General features: G+C 50.6%; 1 protein-coding gene across 11 annotated transcripts in view; it reads right to left on the bottom strand.

Moving 5' to 3' along the window:
- ADGRB1 (adhesion G protein-coupled receptor B1) overlaps nt 1–16,617 on the bottom strand; it is a 291,927-nt gene that overhangs the window by 208,481 nt on the left and 66,829 nt on the right. For all 11 annotated transcript variants that reach the window (XM_017828467.1, XM_017828471.1, XM_017828470.1 and 8 more), the window contains one exon: nt 1,455–2,375. In XM_017828467.1, the coding sequence (XP_017683956.1) occupies nt 1,455–2,202 (748 nt within the window). In that variant the 5' untranslated portion in view covers nt 2,203–2,375. The remainder of the gene's footprint in view (nt 1–1,454; nt 2,376–16,617) is intronic.

A 16,617-nucleotide genomic window follows, 5' to 3' on the forward strand; every position in this document is an offset into this window, starting at 1 on the left:
ATCACTCAGAGGAGGAAGCAGAGGTTCTGCTCCTAACGGGCTGCCCACACAGGAGAAAAGGGCATCGTGAAAGGAAACAAAAAAAAAAAAAAAAACAACACCCCAAAATCTGGAGAGCCGAGCAGGGGAGGGAGGCAGGGCTGAAGAACTAATTTGCAGGATTTATGGCTCGGCCGTTTGCCTCCATGTATTGATTCACAGATCAGTGAGAAACAAAACCTCCCCCAGAACACCCTGACGGAAGCACAAGTACCTGATCACACACTAATCTCTCTGCTAACGCCAGGCTGCAGTTCTGCAGGAGAATCACACTGCACGGCTTGGACCTATGCCTGGCCACCTCCTTCCTGCTGCAAAGCAAATTTAGCCTCTTCCCCTCAACCCTGAGAAATTCCACCCTAAACAGGGGCTGCTGCGAAAGTCAGGCAAAAGCCCCGAATTCCAGACCCGGGCAGATGCCAACTTTCTGCTGGTGGCAGAGGGCGTTTCAGTCCAGCACCTGAAAGAGATGAGACCTTGGGGTGAGGGCCAGATGAGGGCTTGAACCTTGCTGAGTTGGAGGCTCCATTCCCTGCCATCCGAATTCCTATTTAGCATCACACCTCTCCTTTACATAACCTGTGTGCTGGCAGGTGGGGTGGGAGCTGAGAACAAACACATCTAGGCAGATCTGACACAGGTACTGAGCAAAAAGCTTTGCTTTTGGCCCCCCTGAATCTCTTCTGCTTTTTTATGGCTGTGTCAGAGGTCTGAAAGGAGCATTTCCCTCCCCAGATCAATGCCTAGATCAGACTTCAGGATCACCCCACCTTTATTTACAGCCCTTTTTTGTCATGCCTCTTCCACCTCCCCCTTTCCAGCCCATACCATACTCAAGATCACTGATGGAACACTAATGAAATATCCCAGGAATGAGCCCCAGCAAAGGCACCAAGTAACCCCACGGAAGCATTGTGATGAGTTTTCTTTCTGAAAGCCTCCAGAAGGAAAATGAAGCTGGGAACAAAACGAGTGTACCTTCTGTTGCCATTCCCTTGAACCAGACCCAAGTATTAAGTTTTCCCTAGGAATTAAAATGGGTTGATGGGGCTGCTGAGTGCAGCCTGCCTCGGGAGGGAGCTTGGATCCTGCCTTTTCTAGGACATCTGTAATTACATTGGAAAACTACTCACCCTCAGGTGAGAAGCTCAGAGGCTGCAGGAGTAAAACAAGCAACGCACGAGCCCCGGGAATGAATGAAATGATCTGGGGTATGTTTAGGGGAAGCTGTTTTGTAATTTCAGTCTCAGGGTCCTAAAGAGGGTTACCTGACCTGCCTGTCAATTAGGAAATTAGGTTTTCATGCCAGGCATCCACAGATACAGACACAGAGGTGATGGGGACAGTGTGAGACCCATGAGAGCAGAGCCCAACCATCCGTCCCTCCCCAACACCCCCGGCTACCCTCCACTCACCCAGGAACTCCGCTCCATTGGTGTCCTTAGGGCTGCTCACGCAGTTCTCCAAGTAAATCCCATCCTTATAGCAATCCTCCTTCTTCCTGGTGAACCCCAGGACCTCGCTGGCCTGATCCAGGACCTCCCCTCCCGAGCAGGAGCACGGGGTCTGCATGATGCCACAGGGGTGGGAGCTGCTGCTGATGGCCAGGCAGGCGTCCAGCCACTTGCAGAGCATCTGGCAGGCGGCTTTGCTGGGGTTCCTGTTGCCCACCACCAGGTATTCCACCGAGAAGTCCCTCTCCTGAGCTTTGGTGGGCTTCCACCTCATGGGCCAGGTGTCCACCCCTGGAGGGGCCGTCTGCTTCATCTGCAGGAACTGCTTGTTGGACTGGAGGAAGGCAAAGCGTGTGGAGCCATCACAGAGCTTCAACACATCGTCAAAGCTCTCCATGCCCAGGTAGGTGCGGGTGGACTCCAGGAAGGAGTCGAACTGGTAGGTGCGGATGTGCTGGTGGTCACATACGCCGGCGGGCTTGAGGATCTTCATGTACAAAGTGTACCTGCGGGGGTCGGGGTTCTGGATAATCCAAGAGCAGAGGGAGGAGTTCAACGGGAAGACGGCGAAGGAGGAGAAATACCCAAAGAATTTCCCTTGGACCAAAGTGGTGCAGGGAGTTTGTGCCAGGTCCAGAGCGACCACGGTCCACACAAAGTAGAGTGGAGATACCAAAAGCAGGTTCAGGGCAGATCCAATGCTCCTCATCCTAGGTCTCTGGTCCTCTGGAACTCAAAGTAAATGTCAAGCAGGCGCCAGATCCTGGACATAACAGGGACCAGCTTATAGGAAAAGCGCGAGTTTAAGAGGCTCTGGATCTGAAATCAAGCCAATCCTCCCATATCTGGATTTGAGCTCCCTCCTGTGGCCATAAAGAACACCTGGAAAAAAAACAAAACAGGGAAGGGAAGGAGGAGAGGAGAGAAAAAGAAGAGATTTGGTATTTGGGGTTTTTGGTGGTGGTTTGTTGTTGTCGTTTTTATTAACCCTTCACAAGGCTGAGAATCCACGCAGCATCCCCAGTCCCAGCACATCTCACTGGGCGAAGGTGCAGTCCCACATCACCATTCCCATGCTAAGTTTGGGGGTGTCCCCATCTCTGAGATGTCCCAACCCCCGGGGCGGGGGGGGCAACAGTGACTAGTGCCGGGGATAAACATACCTGTGCCCTGCTTTCCCGGTGCCCTCTGCCCGTGCAGATCCCTCTGCTGAGCCAAGCAGAGCCTTTGCAGTGAATTTTAACCATCCCCCCCCAAATAAAACAGCATTGATCTCTGGTTTAGGGAGTTTCCAGCCCTCTCCATCCCAAGAGGAGCCAGTTTAAGGCAGACTTCAAGCTGCACCTGGGGAGGGTGGGCTCAGCAAGGGAAGCTGGGCTCTGCCTCCTCCCTTCCTCTCTCCAGCACTTGCTTTTTAGCTTCTTTTTCTATTACCTTTTCTCTCTCCTTTCCACCAAACCAGTGCAGGGAAGAGAGTTGTTGTTTGGTAACCCAGCCCTGCTCTAACCCTGAGGCCAGACAGGAGGCTGGAAGGAGCTGTACACCCAGTAAAAGGAAAAAAGGGCAATAGAGGCAGATTTTAGGTCTTCCCACATCAGGCAGATGCCTCACCTTTCACCTCTGCGTGCAGGACACCCCAAAGCCTGTGGTACTGTACTCAGGCTTGGAGCATCTGCAGAGAGTGAAAGTCTTCCCTGCCAGCCCTGGGACCTCCTTCAGTCCCTAAATCCCTGGAGCAAAAGTAAAATCCATCCTACAATCACCTGGAGACTCAATCCCTGCAACCCTTTGTAGCCAAGATCCCCTTTTAACTCAACTGCCCAGATCCCTGTGCCCCCCTTCATGAGAAAGAGGCTCCTCCATCCTCTGTAAGTCTCATTCTTTCTTACCCCACAAGAAAACTCTCCAGCGCCCCCTTCCCTCCATCTCCCCTCTTTCCAGGAGAGAAGAAAGAAGGGTACTGAAGAAAGAAGCAGGACTGTCCTCATTTTGTACCCCCTCCCCATGCAGTGACCACCCCCAAGTTTGGGGAGGGGGCCTGTTAAAAGCTTCGGGATTGACAGGCAGGAGGGGCAGATCCTCAGTGTGTGGGGCAGGACTTCCCCCACTGCTGGACACGCAGCCATGGTACCTTTTCCTTCCTACCTTCTCAGATTTTTGCTTTCCTGCCCTCTTGGCTCACCTCAGGTAGAGAAAATCAGAAGTTTCCCCTTTGGGTGATGCTTGCCCTGACCCTGCAGCACTTGCTGCCTCCAAAACAGACCTGCTGCCCAATTTCAAACAGATAAATGGGACCTCTGGGAGGAAGGTTTTCCCTGCCAAGTCAGACAACTGCCATGGTTTCAGGATGCTCCCTGCTCCACAGGTCAGGGAAACGCACGTGCTCAGGGGCTCTGCATTGAAGCCTGAGAGCAAACACCCCCACTCCTGAGATAAAAACACTGTCCTGGGCTGCAACCCCAAAATAATTCAGATCATCTGGGATTTGTTTCTCCATGATCAGGGACCGTGGTGGCACTGCCAGGAAGGAATTAGGGTGAAAGCCTGTGGAGAGGGGAACCTGCACCAAGGGAGGAAGGAAAACACACCTTGATCCACCTCACAGCCCCACAGTGTCCACACCACCCTTCCCCAGTCCTGCCATCTCCCACCCCACACCAGGCTCTGCCTTCCCAGACTGCAAACAGAGGAAGCTTTCACAGCAGCCATACAAATTTCCAGCAAATCTACAACTCAGGCAGAGCTAAATCCAGTCCCAGGAGTGACTGAAAAATAAGAAATGAGAAGCCCACAGACCATCTTGTGCATCTAGGAAGAGATAAGAAGCCAAATGCATTGCCGTGTTCACCCCTTGGTTTCTCTCCTCGCTCTGTATCAAAGATTTGTCTCTGTATCTCCCCTCGTCTTCAAAAAAGTGCTTTTATTTTGGGAAGGAAAGGGTTAGGTAACTCGAAAGTCAGATCTGCTATTTGCAAACTGTTTCATCCCAGCTTCAAATCACTGCAGCCCCTGCCAGCAGATTCCTGAGTGTGTGTTAGACCTGACACTAATCAGCATGGAGTCCAAATGCATTTGCACTTAAATTTTTTACAAGTCAGATCCCCACTCCTGACTGGTTTGCAGCCTACAAAGCTCCACAGTGCAAATCTCCCCTTGCCAGACTCCTGCCTGCCTCCAGGGCCAGATTTCAGGGATGAAAAGTGGATGAAAAGCTGGTCTTGCTTGCAGTGAAAACAACAGGCATCAACTACACATCCTACAAATTTCCAGAGGCCATCCTGGTTAGCAGGAGGAGTTGCCTAAAAATGGCTGTGAATGCTTTAAATATCATATTTGGGAAGTGAAAGGCTCTTGCTCTGTCTGAGACTGAAAGGGGCCACTGTTTGTCCTCTGCCTCTCTTTAGGGCAGTGCAGCAGCAGCTCATGCTGCTCCAAGCCCTTGCAAAGCCAAAATCTGTACAAACCTCTCACTGCTGAGCCAGGTAGGGATCATGGAATCACAGAATATCCTGAGTTAGAAGGGACATACAAGGATCATAGAATGATAGAATGGTTTGGGTTGGAAGGGACCTGAAAGATCATTTTGTTTCATCCCCCTGCCATGGGACACCTTCCAGTAGCCCAGGTTGCTCCAAGCCCTGTCCAACCTGGCCTTGAACACTTCCAGGGATGAGGCAGCCACAGCTTCTCTGGGAAAACTGTTCCAGTGCCTCCCCACCCTCACAGGGAAGAATTTCTCCCCAGCATCAAACATCAACCTGCCCTCTGTGAGTTTGAAGCCATTTCCCCCAGTCCTCTCACTACATGCTCTTGTAAACAGTACCTCCATCTTTCTTGTCACCTTAACCTCTGGTCCAGTCAGTGAAGAAACCTGCCTTTCCCAGTTGGAAGCAGGAGCCAGCAGTGCCTCCATAGCAACAAGATCATCAGGAGAAAGGCTTGGCTCTGAAATCCAGACCCTATTGGCAACGCCAGCACCTGGGATTCAGCCCAAGGCTCCTGCCCTCCCCAAGCTCAGTTTTTCTTACTGACCACAAACGTGCTCCTGTGTGAGGGTGTGGTGAGCACAGAACACCTCCCCCCTCACTGCCCCTCCCTGGGAAAAGCACCATAAAAGCCAACACACTTTAACTGAGCCGACCCGTTAATGGGACGCCGTGTTACGGGTGTTTGACCTCAGAATTGATCTCCCCTCAGTGCAGCCCCACCTGGAAGGTTTCACCACAAGGAACATAAACATATTGTTTTTCTCCTCCAGCTAAAATCCTTGCTGAAGCAGGAATCTTTACTCAGAGCACGAGTGGAGAGGCAAAACCCCCTCCACACCCGGATCTTTGGCTCAGCAGGTGTTGGACCTGTCAGGGAGGGAAGGTGCAATGGGCAGCTGAGTGGCTGCTGCATTTCAGCAGAGATCCATCTTCTGCATTTCAATCCAAAAAAAAAAAAAAAATTCCCAAGAGGGACATATAACCATAGGCTACAGCCTGCAGAAGTGATATTAAATGCATGAAAAAACAGATTATTCCAGTGTTGGAGTTCACGTTCCTATGGCACAGAGTCAAATTTGTCCATATTCCCATGGCTGTTGTCACAGAGAATGTCTAAGTAGCCTGGCTATTTCTGGAATTTTGTCCCATCCTTTGGCTCCAACTTGGAGTAAATGCCACCTCTCTTTCCCTTTCCTTCCAGTCCTGTGCTTGGTGGATGTGTCTGGCAGAGTAAAGCTTGGGGGCAGCAGGTGACCTTGGGCTGTCCCTTGTCTGCATTTCTCAAGGACAAACCAAAGGACAAAAATATCATTGTCTTTGTGTGTGTGACCCTGGCAGAGGCAGCTTTTCATCCCAAACAACTTACAGAAAGAACTTAGGTCCAAATGGTCCTTCTGCCTTGGTTTCCTCTAGCAGGTGTTAGAGGTGACAGAGAAGGGGATTATGAAGAGCTGTGAACCCCCAGCACAGCTCCTGCACCTTCACAAAGCCCTGATAACTTTTTCTGCCTCCTTGCTGAGCATTTCCCATCCCACTGTGGCACCCACTGGAGCAGACTTGGATCAAAAACACAACCTGAGACAGACCCTCACAGCCTAAATCAAAACCAGGCAAGGAGAAAATTCGAGGTTACACCTGGCACCTGCTCTCTCCAAGGGGTTTAGGCATCCAGTTTGCACTGGTGCCAGTGAATTTTGGAGCCTGCAAGCCATGGAATCATTAAGGTTGGAAAAAACCTCTGGGATCATCAAGTCCAACCTTCGTCCTAAGACCACCACGGTAAGCTGTTTGATAGTGGACATCATCTTCCCGCAGTAATGATAAATCAAGAAGATCCAGGCCTGAAGCTGGAGTTTTCCACCACTCTGCTTGAATTCTGCACAATTTTGCAGAACTTGCACACCCCACACCCATCCTGGGGATTCAGGCAGCATGGAATGTGTGAGCAGGGAACAGGGTGTGCCCTGATCTTGCCTAAAACTGCTTTCACCCTCTGCCTGAATTGTCCCAGATGCCAGTTCACCCTGTCCCACCAAGATCTTCCAGATGGACCCCTCCAAACTGCTGTGTCCAGCTGTGCCCAGAACAGGGATTTCAGCTCTGGTCGAGCAAGAGGAGCCCAGGGGCTCCCGGCAGTGCTGGAATATGCCCTGTCTGTGCCCTGCTCTGCAGAGTCTGGGCATCACACACATTCCTCCCACACGGGAAGGGCAATGACCCCGGCTGAGCATCCACCACCTCCCTCGGTCGTGCTCCTTGGAGCAGCAGCCTGGATGTGGCCAATGGAGGGCACTCTTAGACATACACACAAACACACACAACCATTCCATGGGAAAAAAAAAAAAAAAAAAAGGAGGGAAAAAGATCAAAATGACTGCAGAAAGGACATCCTTTCCTACTGATGCCTGTGGGACCATTCCCAACACCCTCTCTTTTATCTGTTCCCTCTGTCTCAGCCGTGTCCCAACTCCCCTTACTCTGTCCACTGGCTCTGGATGTGCCACCGTCCAAGATTTGCTTGCTTTTCCTTTTCCTGACCTTGCTACATGGCTGACATCCCAGCAGGGTGAAAACCACTCTCATCAAGCTAATCCTCCTTTCCTGGGTCTTCCCATTTCCCTGTAAGAAGGTCCCCAGGTATCAAACAAAATATCCCTTTTGCCAGAGGCAGAAAACCGCCTGGCCCCGAAAGGCTCGTTCCTCTGCCACCCTGAGAAAACACAGGAAAGGAGTGTTTGCTCTGTCCTTATTCACAGGGAACTGCTAAAAGGGGAAAAAAAAATGCTGCAACAGCTTGGAAATTTTCTTTCTGTGAGGGAAAAAAGAGTGGAAATGCCTGGAAAAACACGGTGGCATCTGTGAACTGACAACACGCAGAGGAGTCGAGAAGGGCTCAGACCTGCGTGGTGTCCCTGCCCATGGCACGTGATGTGGAGCTGGATGGTCTTTAAGGTCCCTTCCAACCCAAAAAAATTCTGTTAGTCTATGATTCATTCTCACATCCTGGCATATTTGCTGCTCCGCTGTAGAGTCTGATGTGCTGCCCTCTGCTCTGTCTGAGTCTCATAAATGCAGAGAAAGCCTGAATCTCACCTGCCTGCTCTGTTAATAAATTATCTATACACAGCAGCACCCTTCATCCCCAGTTTCGATCAACTCCAAGCTGGAATAGCATCTGCTTTAGGGGTAGAGTACAGCAGATGTGTAACAGCCTACAGGAACAGCATGAACAGGGTGGGAAATATTTGATTCTGTGATGAGGATTGAGTTAGGGGGCAGATTCCCAGTCCTATTGCAATTTTCAAAGGCTGGAAGGGGGGATTTGGGGAAAAGGCTGAGAGGTGATATCTAGAAATGGATCATACTGGAATGCCCCATGAGGAAACTCCAAACCATCCCATTTGTGATCTCCTTCAACACTGGCCAGAAGGGAGATACCATCATGGGGAGCCAGAGGCCAGATTTGAGTTCTGGATTTGTGCACACGCTGCGTTAAGCATCTCTGCCAATCCATGCTTCAGTTTTCCCACCTGAAAAGATGGATGGAAGAAGTATCCTCTGCTTTTCTCTAGCTCTCTGTGATCTGAAAAGCTCCAGTAAAGTGCTGGAGATGGCAATTCATGTCCAACCAACTGGGATTTCATCCCAAAATGAGATTAACTTAAAGACCAAGGCCTCTGCTCCAGATCATGTTAATGGTAGATGGGCTCAAAGTTAAACTCCCAGGTTTTAGCAGGTCAGGCTTAGCCCCTGGCTCTGGGTGATTTTTCCAGTGAGTTGGGATCAGGAGACAGCTGAGCACAAAGATTGGACCTGAAAATCTAGGATCCAGTAAAACCTCTGGAGAGAAAAGCCTGGCAGACAAGGAGGGCCAGGTGTGCTGCATCTGCTCCCAGATGTGGCTGCCCAAGGGAAGGGGGCTCGGGGCTCTGCAGCACCTTCTGCTGGGTCCAGCACTTGGTGTATTTTAAGTACCACTTCACCCTGATCTGCAGCTGTGTTTATCCTCAGCTTCCCCCTGCACCAGTGCAGTGGGGTTTTTTTCCATGGCCTGTTGAGAGGATTACCAGGATTGGGAGTTTCACAAGGACTGAATGACATTGGGATGGGTTGGAGTCAAGGGGCTGATAGAGTTGCTGGCAGAAGGCTGTTGATGGAGGTCACAATGTTACATCTTTCTCTGCCTCATTCTCCCTCAGTTTAAAGAAAAAAGGTTTAAATCCCAGTGAACTGTGGGATTGCAGCACAGGCTGCTGTGAGTTCAGGCTGGTCATTGCTCCACACTGTTCCCAGGCATTTCCTCAGCCTCACAATCCTTCTGATCCTGGTAGGATCAGCTTTCCCCCCATGCCAGCATCACCCATATCCTCTGCCTGCCCACATTCCCATCCATCCCCATCAGTGGTACCACCGGAAGAGCAACACATATTGCCAGAAAAAATCCTGGAAAAATATACCAGCAAATCCTAGAAAAATTCCATTTTTCCTGTTGCCTTATTATCCTGCCTGTTAGTGCTCACAGCCAGCCCTTTGGGGTTTCTTTCCCTTCATTCCCACCCTGCTCCTGCCTGTGAGGGTTACACAAGAGGGCCTTTGAGGGCAAGGTCATCCCAATGAGTGGCACAAACCAGGCAGGACCACTTCCATTTGAGCTGGGGACTGGGATGCAATTGATTGGGAATTCAGCTGGAGGTTAAAAGCACTGGCATTAGCTGGGGAGCTAAGTGGGGGCCCCCTGGGGCCAGGGGATATTTAGGGAGGGGCTGCGTGTCCCTGCTGAAGCTGAGGCTTGCACAGGCAGAGAGATGGTTGGCAAAGCCAAAACTAGACTTTGTGATTCCCAGGGTTGCACAAGCACAAGGCAGAGCTCAGTGCACGTCCTGAGGTTCACTTGTGCCTCCCACATAAATCACACACAGCAGGACTCAATTTTTGGCCTCTGAGGACAAGACCTTTGACATATCTCATGTTCCCTGTGGCTAAATTGCATATCCCCAAAGCAGAACAGCCTTTCACAGTGTTTATTGCTCCCTCCTGAGCTGTGCCCTGGCATGGCCTGGGGTTGTGATTGTTGTCTGGGGCCAAAACCTCACCAGGAAGTGTCCTGAGATGTGTAGGCAGTGAGGGGACAGTGTTTCAGGCCTTGTTTTAGGAAGAAATTCTTCCCTGCGAGGGTGGTGAGGCCCTGGTACAGGTTGCCCAGAGAAGCTGTGGCTGCCTCATCCCTGGAAGTGTCCAAGGCCAGGTTGGACAGGGCTTGGAGCAACCTGGGATAGTGGCAGATGTCCCTGTCTGTGGCAGAGGCTTGGAACGAGCTAATCTTTAAGGTCCCTGCCAACCCAAGTTGTTCCTCTGATTCTGTGTCCTGGCTTTCTGGAGTCACTGGTACAGAGATGGCTGCAAAGGATAAAGGAAAACCAGGTGCTTTGGCCAAGACACCTGGAACTCTGCTCCTGTCCCACCTGTCCAGACCCCTGGGATGAAACAACAACTGGGTTTGGCACTTTGCCTGCCCCATGGCAGCTTGAAGCTGGGCTGCCCAAGGGAAAGAAAAGAGGATGAACATCTGGTTTTGCTCCAGAGTAGGATCTGCACAAGCTCAAATCCTAGTGCTTCTCCCAGCACCAGGAAAGTTGATTTCCACTTTCCTTCTCTCCAGCTCCTCACGTGGCTGGGCATGACCAGCAGCAGGGAGAAGGCCTCAACCAGAAGCTTGGATAAGCTTGTATGGAAGATTTATTGTGGAAGATTTAATGTTCTTCTTCTGACTCCTTCCATGGCTTTGTGCTCTCCCTCAATGGCTGTGCCTCAGTTTCCCCATCAGACAAACAATGTTGATGCTACTCCAATGGGGGGAATAGATTTCCTAGGCAGCAGCTGGGAAAAGAAGGTAAAAATACATCAGGGTCCAATTTTCCAGCAACCCTGAAGGTGCACCGTGCTGTTTTTGAATGCTGCCATCTCAGCAAAGTTAAAACTGGATTGGGAACATTTTCCCTTCTGACAACAGGAATTCAGCTCATAATTTTAGGCTTTCAGTTCCCAGTGCCCAGTGAGGACGTCATTAAATTGCACACAGAAGGACCATAAGATACCATTGCTCAGATTTGCAATTTTCCAGCAGCAGGAGGATGGAAATTCAGGCTGTGGCTACAAAAGACACTTAAAATATAGGTCCTTTTGGAACTGTGACCATCTCTGGACTTACTTTCACTGTCCGTGGAGTGAGGAGCACAAGAGAACTTGAACTTCAGGACTGCTCTAGTTATGGGAGAGGTTCCATCTCCTACTACACAGTTTGAAATGAGGGACTTTGGAGTCTTCTGATACCACACTAGTGTGGGCAAATGGAACTTCCCAGTGTCATGGGGAGGGGAGAAATATCTGAGCTTGAGCAGAGTGTAGAACCTTTCTGCCAAGTTGAGCACAGCCCCTAAAGGTGGAGAGAAACAGATGTAGAAAATCCCTTTTAAAGCCCCGAGTTCCCATGGATTCAGATCCAGCCATGACCTTGAAGCAGCAGAAGCCTTCAAAAAAAAAAAGGCAAAAGAATGATAAATATGTGCATTTCTGCGGCACCTTGTCTCCAAGGCCCTAGAGGGACATGGGGAGCAGCAGTGAATTAAGCCTCATGACGCAGAGAGCCATCCCTGCTGACCCCAAAGACTGAACACAAGCAAAAGGAAGTAGTTTTTCACACAGCTCATAATTCAATTGGGGACCTCGTTGCCACAGGATGCTGTGGAGACTAAAGGTCTAAAAGAGTGACAAAATGGATTAGGGAATCTGTGGAGGACAAGCCAATCCATTGCTGTAGGGAATGATGGTTTGTATGCAACTTAGAGTCTCGGAGTGTATCTTCTTCTTTGCCTTTCCTTTGGCCTTTCACTGTTCATCCAGATGGTCTTGGATGGCCCTGGGTCAGGATAATCCCCAATGTCAGTATATAGACTGGAGGATGATGGAGGAAGAGCAGCCCTGAACAGAAGGGCTTGAGGATACTGATGGATGAGGGACCTTAAAGATTAGCTCGTTCCAAGCCTCTGCCACAGACAGGGACATCTGCCACTAGCCCAGGAAACCAACCATAACCTGGGATGCCTCAAAAGAAGAGTGGCCAGAAGGTTGAGGAAGGTGATTCTGCCCCTCTGCCCCTCTGCTCTTTGGAGAGACCTCAGTGCTGGAGCACTGCACCCAGCTCTGGGGCACCCAGCACAAGAAAGACACGGACCTGTTGGAGTGGATCCAGAGGAGGGCCAGGAATGTGATCAGAGGGCTGGAGCACCTCTGCTGTGGGGCAGGCTGAGAGAGCTGGGGATGTTCAGCCTGGAGAGGAGAAGGCTCCAGGGAGACCTTATTGCAGCCTTTCAATATATACACAGACCATGGAAGAAAGAGAGAGGCTGTTCACCAAGGGCTGTAGTGACACAACAGGGGGAGATGGTTTTAAACTGGAGGAGGGTGGGTAAAGGCTGGATATGAGGAAGACATTTTTTATGAGTGTGGTGAGACACTGGAACAGGTTTCCCAGAGAAGTTGTGACTGCCCCATCCTCAGAAATGTTCAAGGCCAGGTTGGATGGAATTTGAGCAACCTGGTCTGATGGAAGATGTCCCTGCCCCTGGCAAGGAAGTTGGAACATGATCTTGATGGTCCCTTTCAAACCAAGCCCTGCTATGTCCCTGCCCATGGAAGCAGGGGAGTGGAGTAGATGACCTTTAAAGATCCCTTCCAAACCAGTCCATCCTATGATTCTATGATTCCATGATCTTTTTCCTTCCCTCAATAACCATTCTTGCATTTACTATGGAGAGGTACAGGGATATCAGTCACCACCCCAAAGCCACAAGATGTGTGTCCACACTGCCAAACAAACCATGTCCATGAAACTAAACGGAGTGTCACACGTCACATCCACACTGCTAAACCTCCCAACCAAAATGGGTTGGCCTGATCCATGTCCTCCTCTTCACTCTGCTGTATCCTGCATGGAGCCACTGTCCTGCTTGGAAGAGCAGTCCTTGGGATGGATGTTTATCTGCCCTGACTTCGGTTTTTCTGGAGTGTCATGTCCACATCCATGTACTGCTGTGCCTGAGCTAAACATGATGAACAGCAAAAGGTCCTTGGAGATCCTTCTTTTCCTTGCAGACACCTCAGGGCAGAAACTGCCTTCTAGGCTCCCCTGTGATAAATCCTAGGATGCTGGAGTGCAGAGAGGCTGGCAGAGGGATGCAATCACAGCACAGGCTCTAACAAGCTAGATTATTCCTTGCATCTCATCCATCAGTCTCATGACAAGCAGTTCAGGATTTGCATAAAGGAGACAGAAGTATGATTTTCCCCTTTTCAGTCCTCTCTCCAGGAACCCTTGAGCAATGTGACATGGGAGGGAGGATGGCTTAGTGGTGAGGGGCAAGCAGGGGGGTTATGGGAAGGCAAAGCACTCCTCTCCTCTCACTTTCTTTGGATTTGTTCAATCACAGGAAATGATGGAGGACATTATGGAGTGATTTGTGCAGCACTGAGAGTGTGCTGGTTTGGGGCTGGGGTTAGTTAGCTGTCTGTGTGCAGCCTTGATGAAGATGAAGGACTGAAGGAGAATGGTTTATATTTATTCTGAGAAGGGCTCTGCTGATGCTTCATCACAGAGTTGACAGCAGAACCTGTGATTTTCACAGGCTCCTTCAGTTGTTTGAGTGTTTACTTCTGGCTGGAAGGACAAGCAGACAGCACTGGAATGAAGAGCTGGAGGGGAACTGGAGGTCTGCAGACAACACGGCTTAGATTTAGGTTACTACCCAAGACCCAAGACTTTGGAGGGGAATTTAGCTACAAAGCCATGTGCCCACAATTCTTCTGCTTCCAGTTTCCTCCAGAGAAAGATTCTGAGCCTCATCCTCCTGCTTCCAGCCCAGTACTGTTTAAGGAAAGCTCACCTTAAGGTAGCAGCATGGACAGAGCCAGGTGTTCCTGAATATCTCTGCAATGACAAACCTGTGCATCCCAGGAACCTGCCTCAGTAAGCCAGGAAATGCAGGAGAGATGAGCAGCCCTTCTAGGAAGGTGCCAGGAGATGAGGATCACTGCCTTTTTTGCCCAGAGGGCAGGATGACCCAGCACAGAGGGGCACAGTGGAAGTCCTCAGTCTCCCAGGGCAATACCTGGACAGCCTGAGGCATCTCCAAATCGAGTTACAGACTGGAATCCAGCACAGGTTGGTTGGAAATGAAAGCCCCCACGTGGTGCCAGACACAATGAGCAGATGGCCCTCCTTTTGTTCCTGAAGAACAGAAATTCACATGCCAAATAAATGCTAATTTGCCCTTTCACTGTCTGTCTCCATGGGCTACATCTCTACTACTGAAGGATGGGTAGCAGGGGCTGTTCCTTGGCTCTGGGACCAGACATGGCACAGCTTGGGCCACACACCTCAGCCCTCCTCCCCTCTGGAAGGGGCTGGCCTCATCCCGCAGACCTGCAGGAGAGTCCCTTGGCTCAAGCAGCCTCCACACTGTGTCCTGGCACTGTCTTGGGCCAAAACTTCACCAGGGAGCATGGAAGTAATTAAATGGTCTGCATGATCACGGGACCACACTCGTGCCTGCATTTAATCCCTCATTTATTTACAAGGATGGATGCAGCCCCAGAGGGAGTGAATGGACATGAACAGCAAAGGGGGTGTTCTCTCGTGTGGAAGAGCTGAGGGGTGGTAGAGATGAGAGAGGCAGAAAATCATAGAATGGTTTGGATTGGAAGGGACCTTAAAGACCACCTTGTTCCCACCCCCCCACCATTTGTCCAGGGTTAATCAGGCCCCCATCCAGCCTGGTCTTGAATTCCTGCAGGGATGGGGAGTCCACAACCTCTCTGGGCAACCCCAACTCTCTGATCTCCCCATGGGGAGCAAATCCAGGTATCACCTTTGTTGGCTCAGGTGAACCTTTGCATCGGAGCAATGTCAGCAGGGGCGTTTGTCTCTGTCTTACCCATCTCTGCACATAAATCACCAGCTTTGGCCTTGAGAGAAGACTGTGAGCCCTGCCAGCCCCTAGGGCAGATCAGAGCACTCCCCTCATCCCTCAGCACGCCTGACCAGAACAACCAGGTGAGGAGAAGCATTAATCCATCTCCTTTTTGTCTTTGGGATCCCACAAAAAGCCAGTAAACGTGGATAGGCTGGGTCAATCCTGGTTAGATGAGCAGAGCCACAATGTTTGCTGCCAACGATTTTCATGAGAACTGGATCTCTGTTTTTTTCTCTCTGCCTCTCCCTCCTTCCCTCCTTCTCCTCTGCCTTTGCACAGTGCGACAGCGTGGGGATGAATCGCCTGATTGTGAGCTCCTCTTTCCCCCACCATGCCGCTCCAACAGCAGGGCTGGGGGATGGAAAAGGAGCCCAGCTGCTTCTTGTGGGCTGTTCTCTCTCCACCCACCAAGCACTTTAAATCAGCCGCAAATTAACACCAACTCCTGGCATCCTTTATTAGCCGGATTGGCTCAGCCTTAGTTTTGCTTTGCTTGTGTCTTCTATTTTAATATTTCATGGTTTTTTTTCCTAATCCCACCTTCCTGAAGAGCACACCTAACAATAACAGCAATGCACTGGAGAGCAGGGATGGCTCTTCAGTTATTATAGGTAGTGATCACGTGTGGTTTTTCACTCGCTCTGCCCCAGCAGGGGACAGCAATCCCTGAAATGTCTCATATTTCAGGAACCTTTTCCATCCACGCTGCTCTGGGAGCATCGTTCAAGGAGAAACTGCAAGCACATAGTCATGAACATGATGAGCATCACCTTTAGGGTGCAGGGAATCTGTCATTTATCATCTGGGGAGGAAGTTGTGTCAGATCTCTTCTCCAGCACAGGACATTGAGGGAGCTAAAATTTGGGGCACAGTGGAGGGAAAAAGCTGCCTCCTCTGTAGCCACAGGTGATCACTCTCTCCAAAGGCTCCACAGTGACTTAAACACAGGGATGTGTTTCCACACCCTGGGAAAGTTGGTACCAACATGGTACCAACGTGGTCACTGACCCTCATCATGATGGGACACCATGAGCAGAATCTGAAGAGGAGCCATCACTGGTGGAGGCACAGACATGGCTTCACGAAGAGCCACGAAGATATCAGAGGGCTGGAGCACCTCTCCTTAAAGACAGGCTGAGGAAGCTGGGCTTGTTCTCAGCCTGCAGAAGAGAAAACTCCAGGGAGCTCCAATGGTGGCCTTCCAGTACCTTAAGGGAGCTTATAAAAGGGAGGGACAGGGACGTTTTATACGGGCAGATAGCGATAGAACAAGGGGGAATGTTTTTAAACTGAAAGAGCACAGATTTAGATGAGATGATAGGAAGAAATTCTTCCCTGTGAGGGTGGGGAGGCCCTGACACACGTTGCCCAAAGAAGCTGTGGCTGCCCCATCTCTGGAAGTGTTCAAGGACAGGTTGGATGGGACTTGGAGTAACCTGGGACAGTGGAGGGTATCCCTGCCCTTGGCAGGGGGTTGGAATCAGCTGATCTTTAAGGTCCCTTCCAACCCAAACCATTCCATGATTCTGTGATCACAGGGCCCTGTCCCTCTTATACCCCTGTTTTCTCAATCCCCATCAGCAACATGCATGGTGGAGGCAAGATGTA

The sequence above is a fragment of the Lepidothrix coronata genome, unplaced genomic scaffold (genome assembly GCF_001604755.1).
Source record: "Lepidothrix coronata isolate B3197 unplaced genomic scaffold, Lepidothrix_coronata-1.0 Scaffold148, whole genome shotgun sequence".
Taxonomy (NCBI): domain Eukaryota; kingdom Metazoa; phylum Chordata; class Aves; order Passeriformes; family Pipridae; genus Lepidothrix; species Lepidothrix coronata.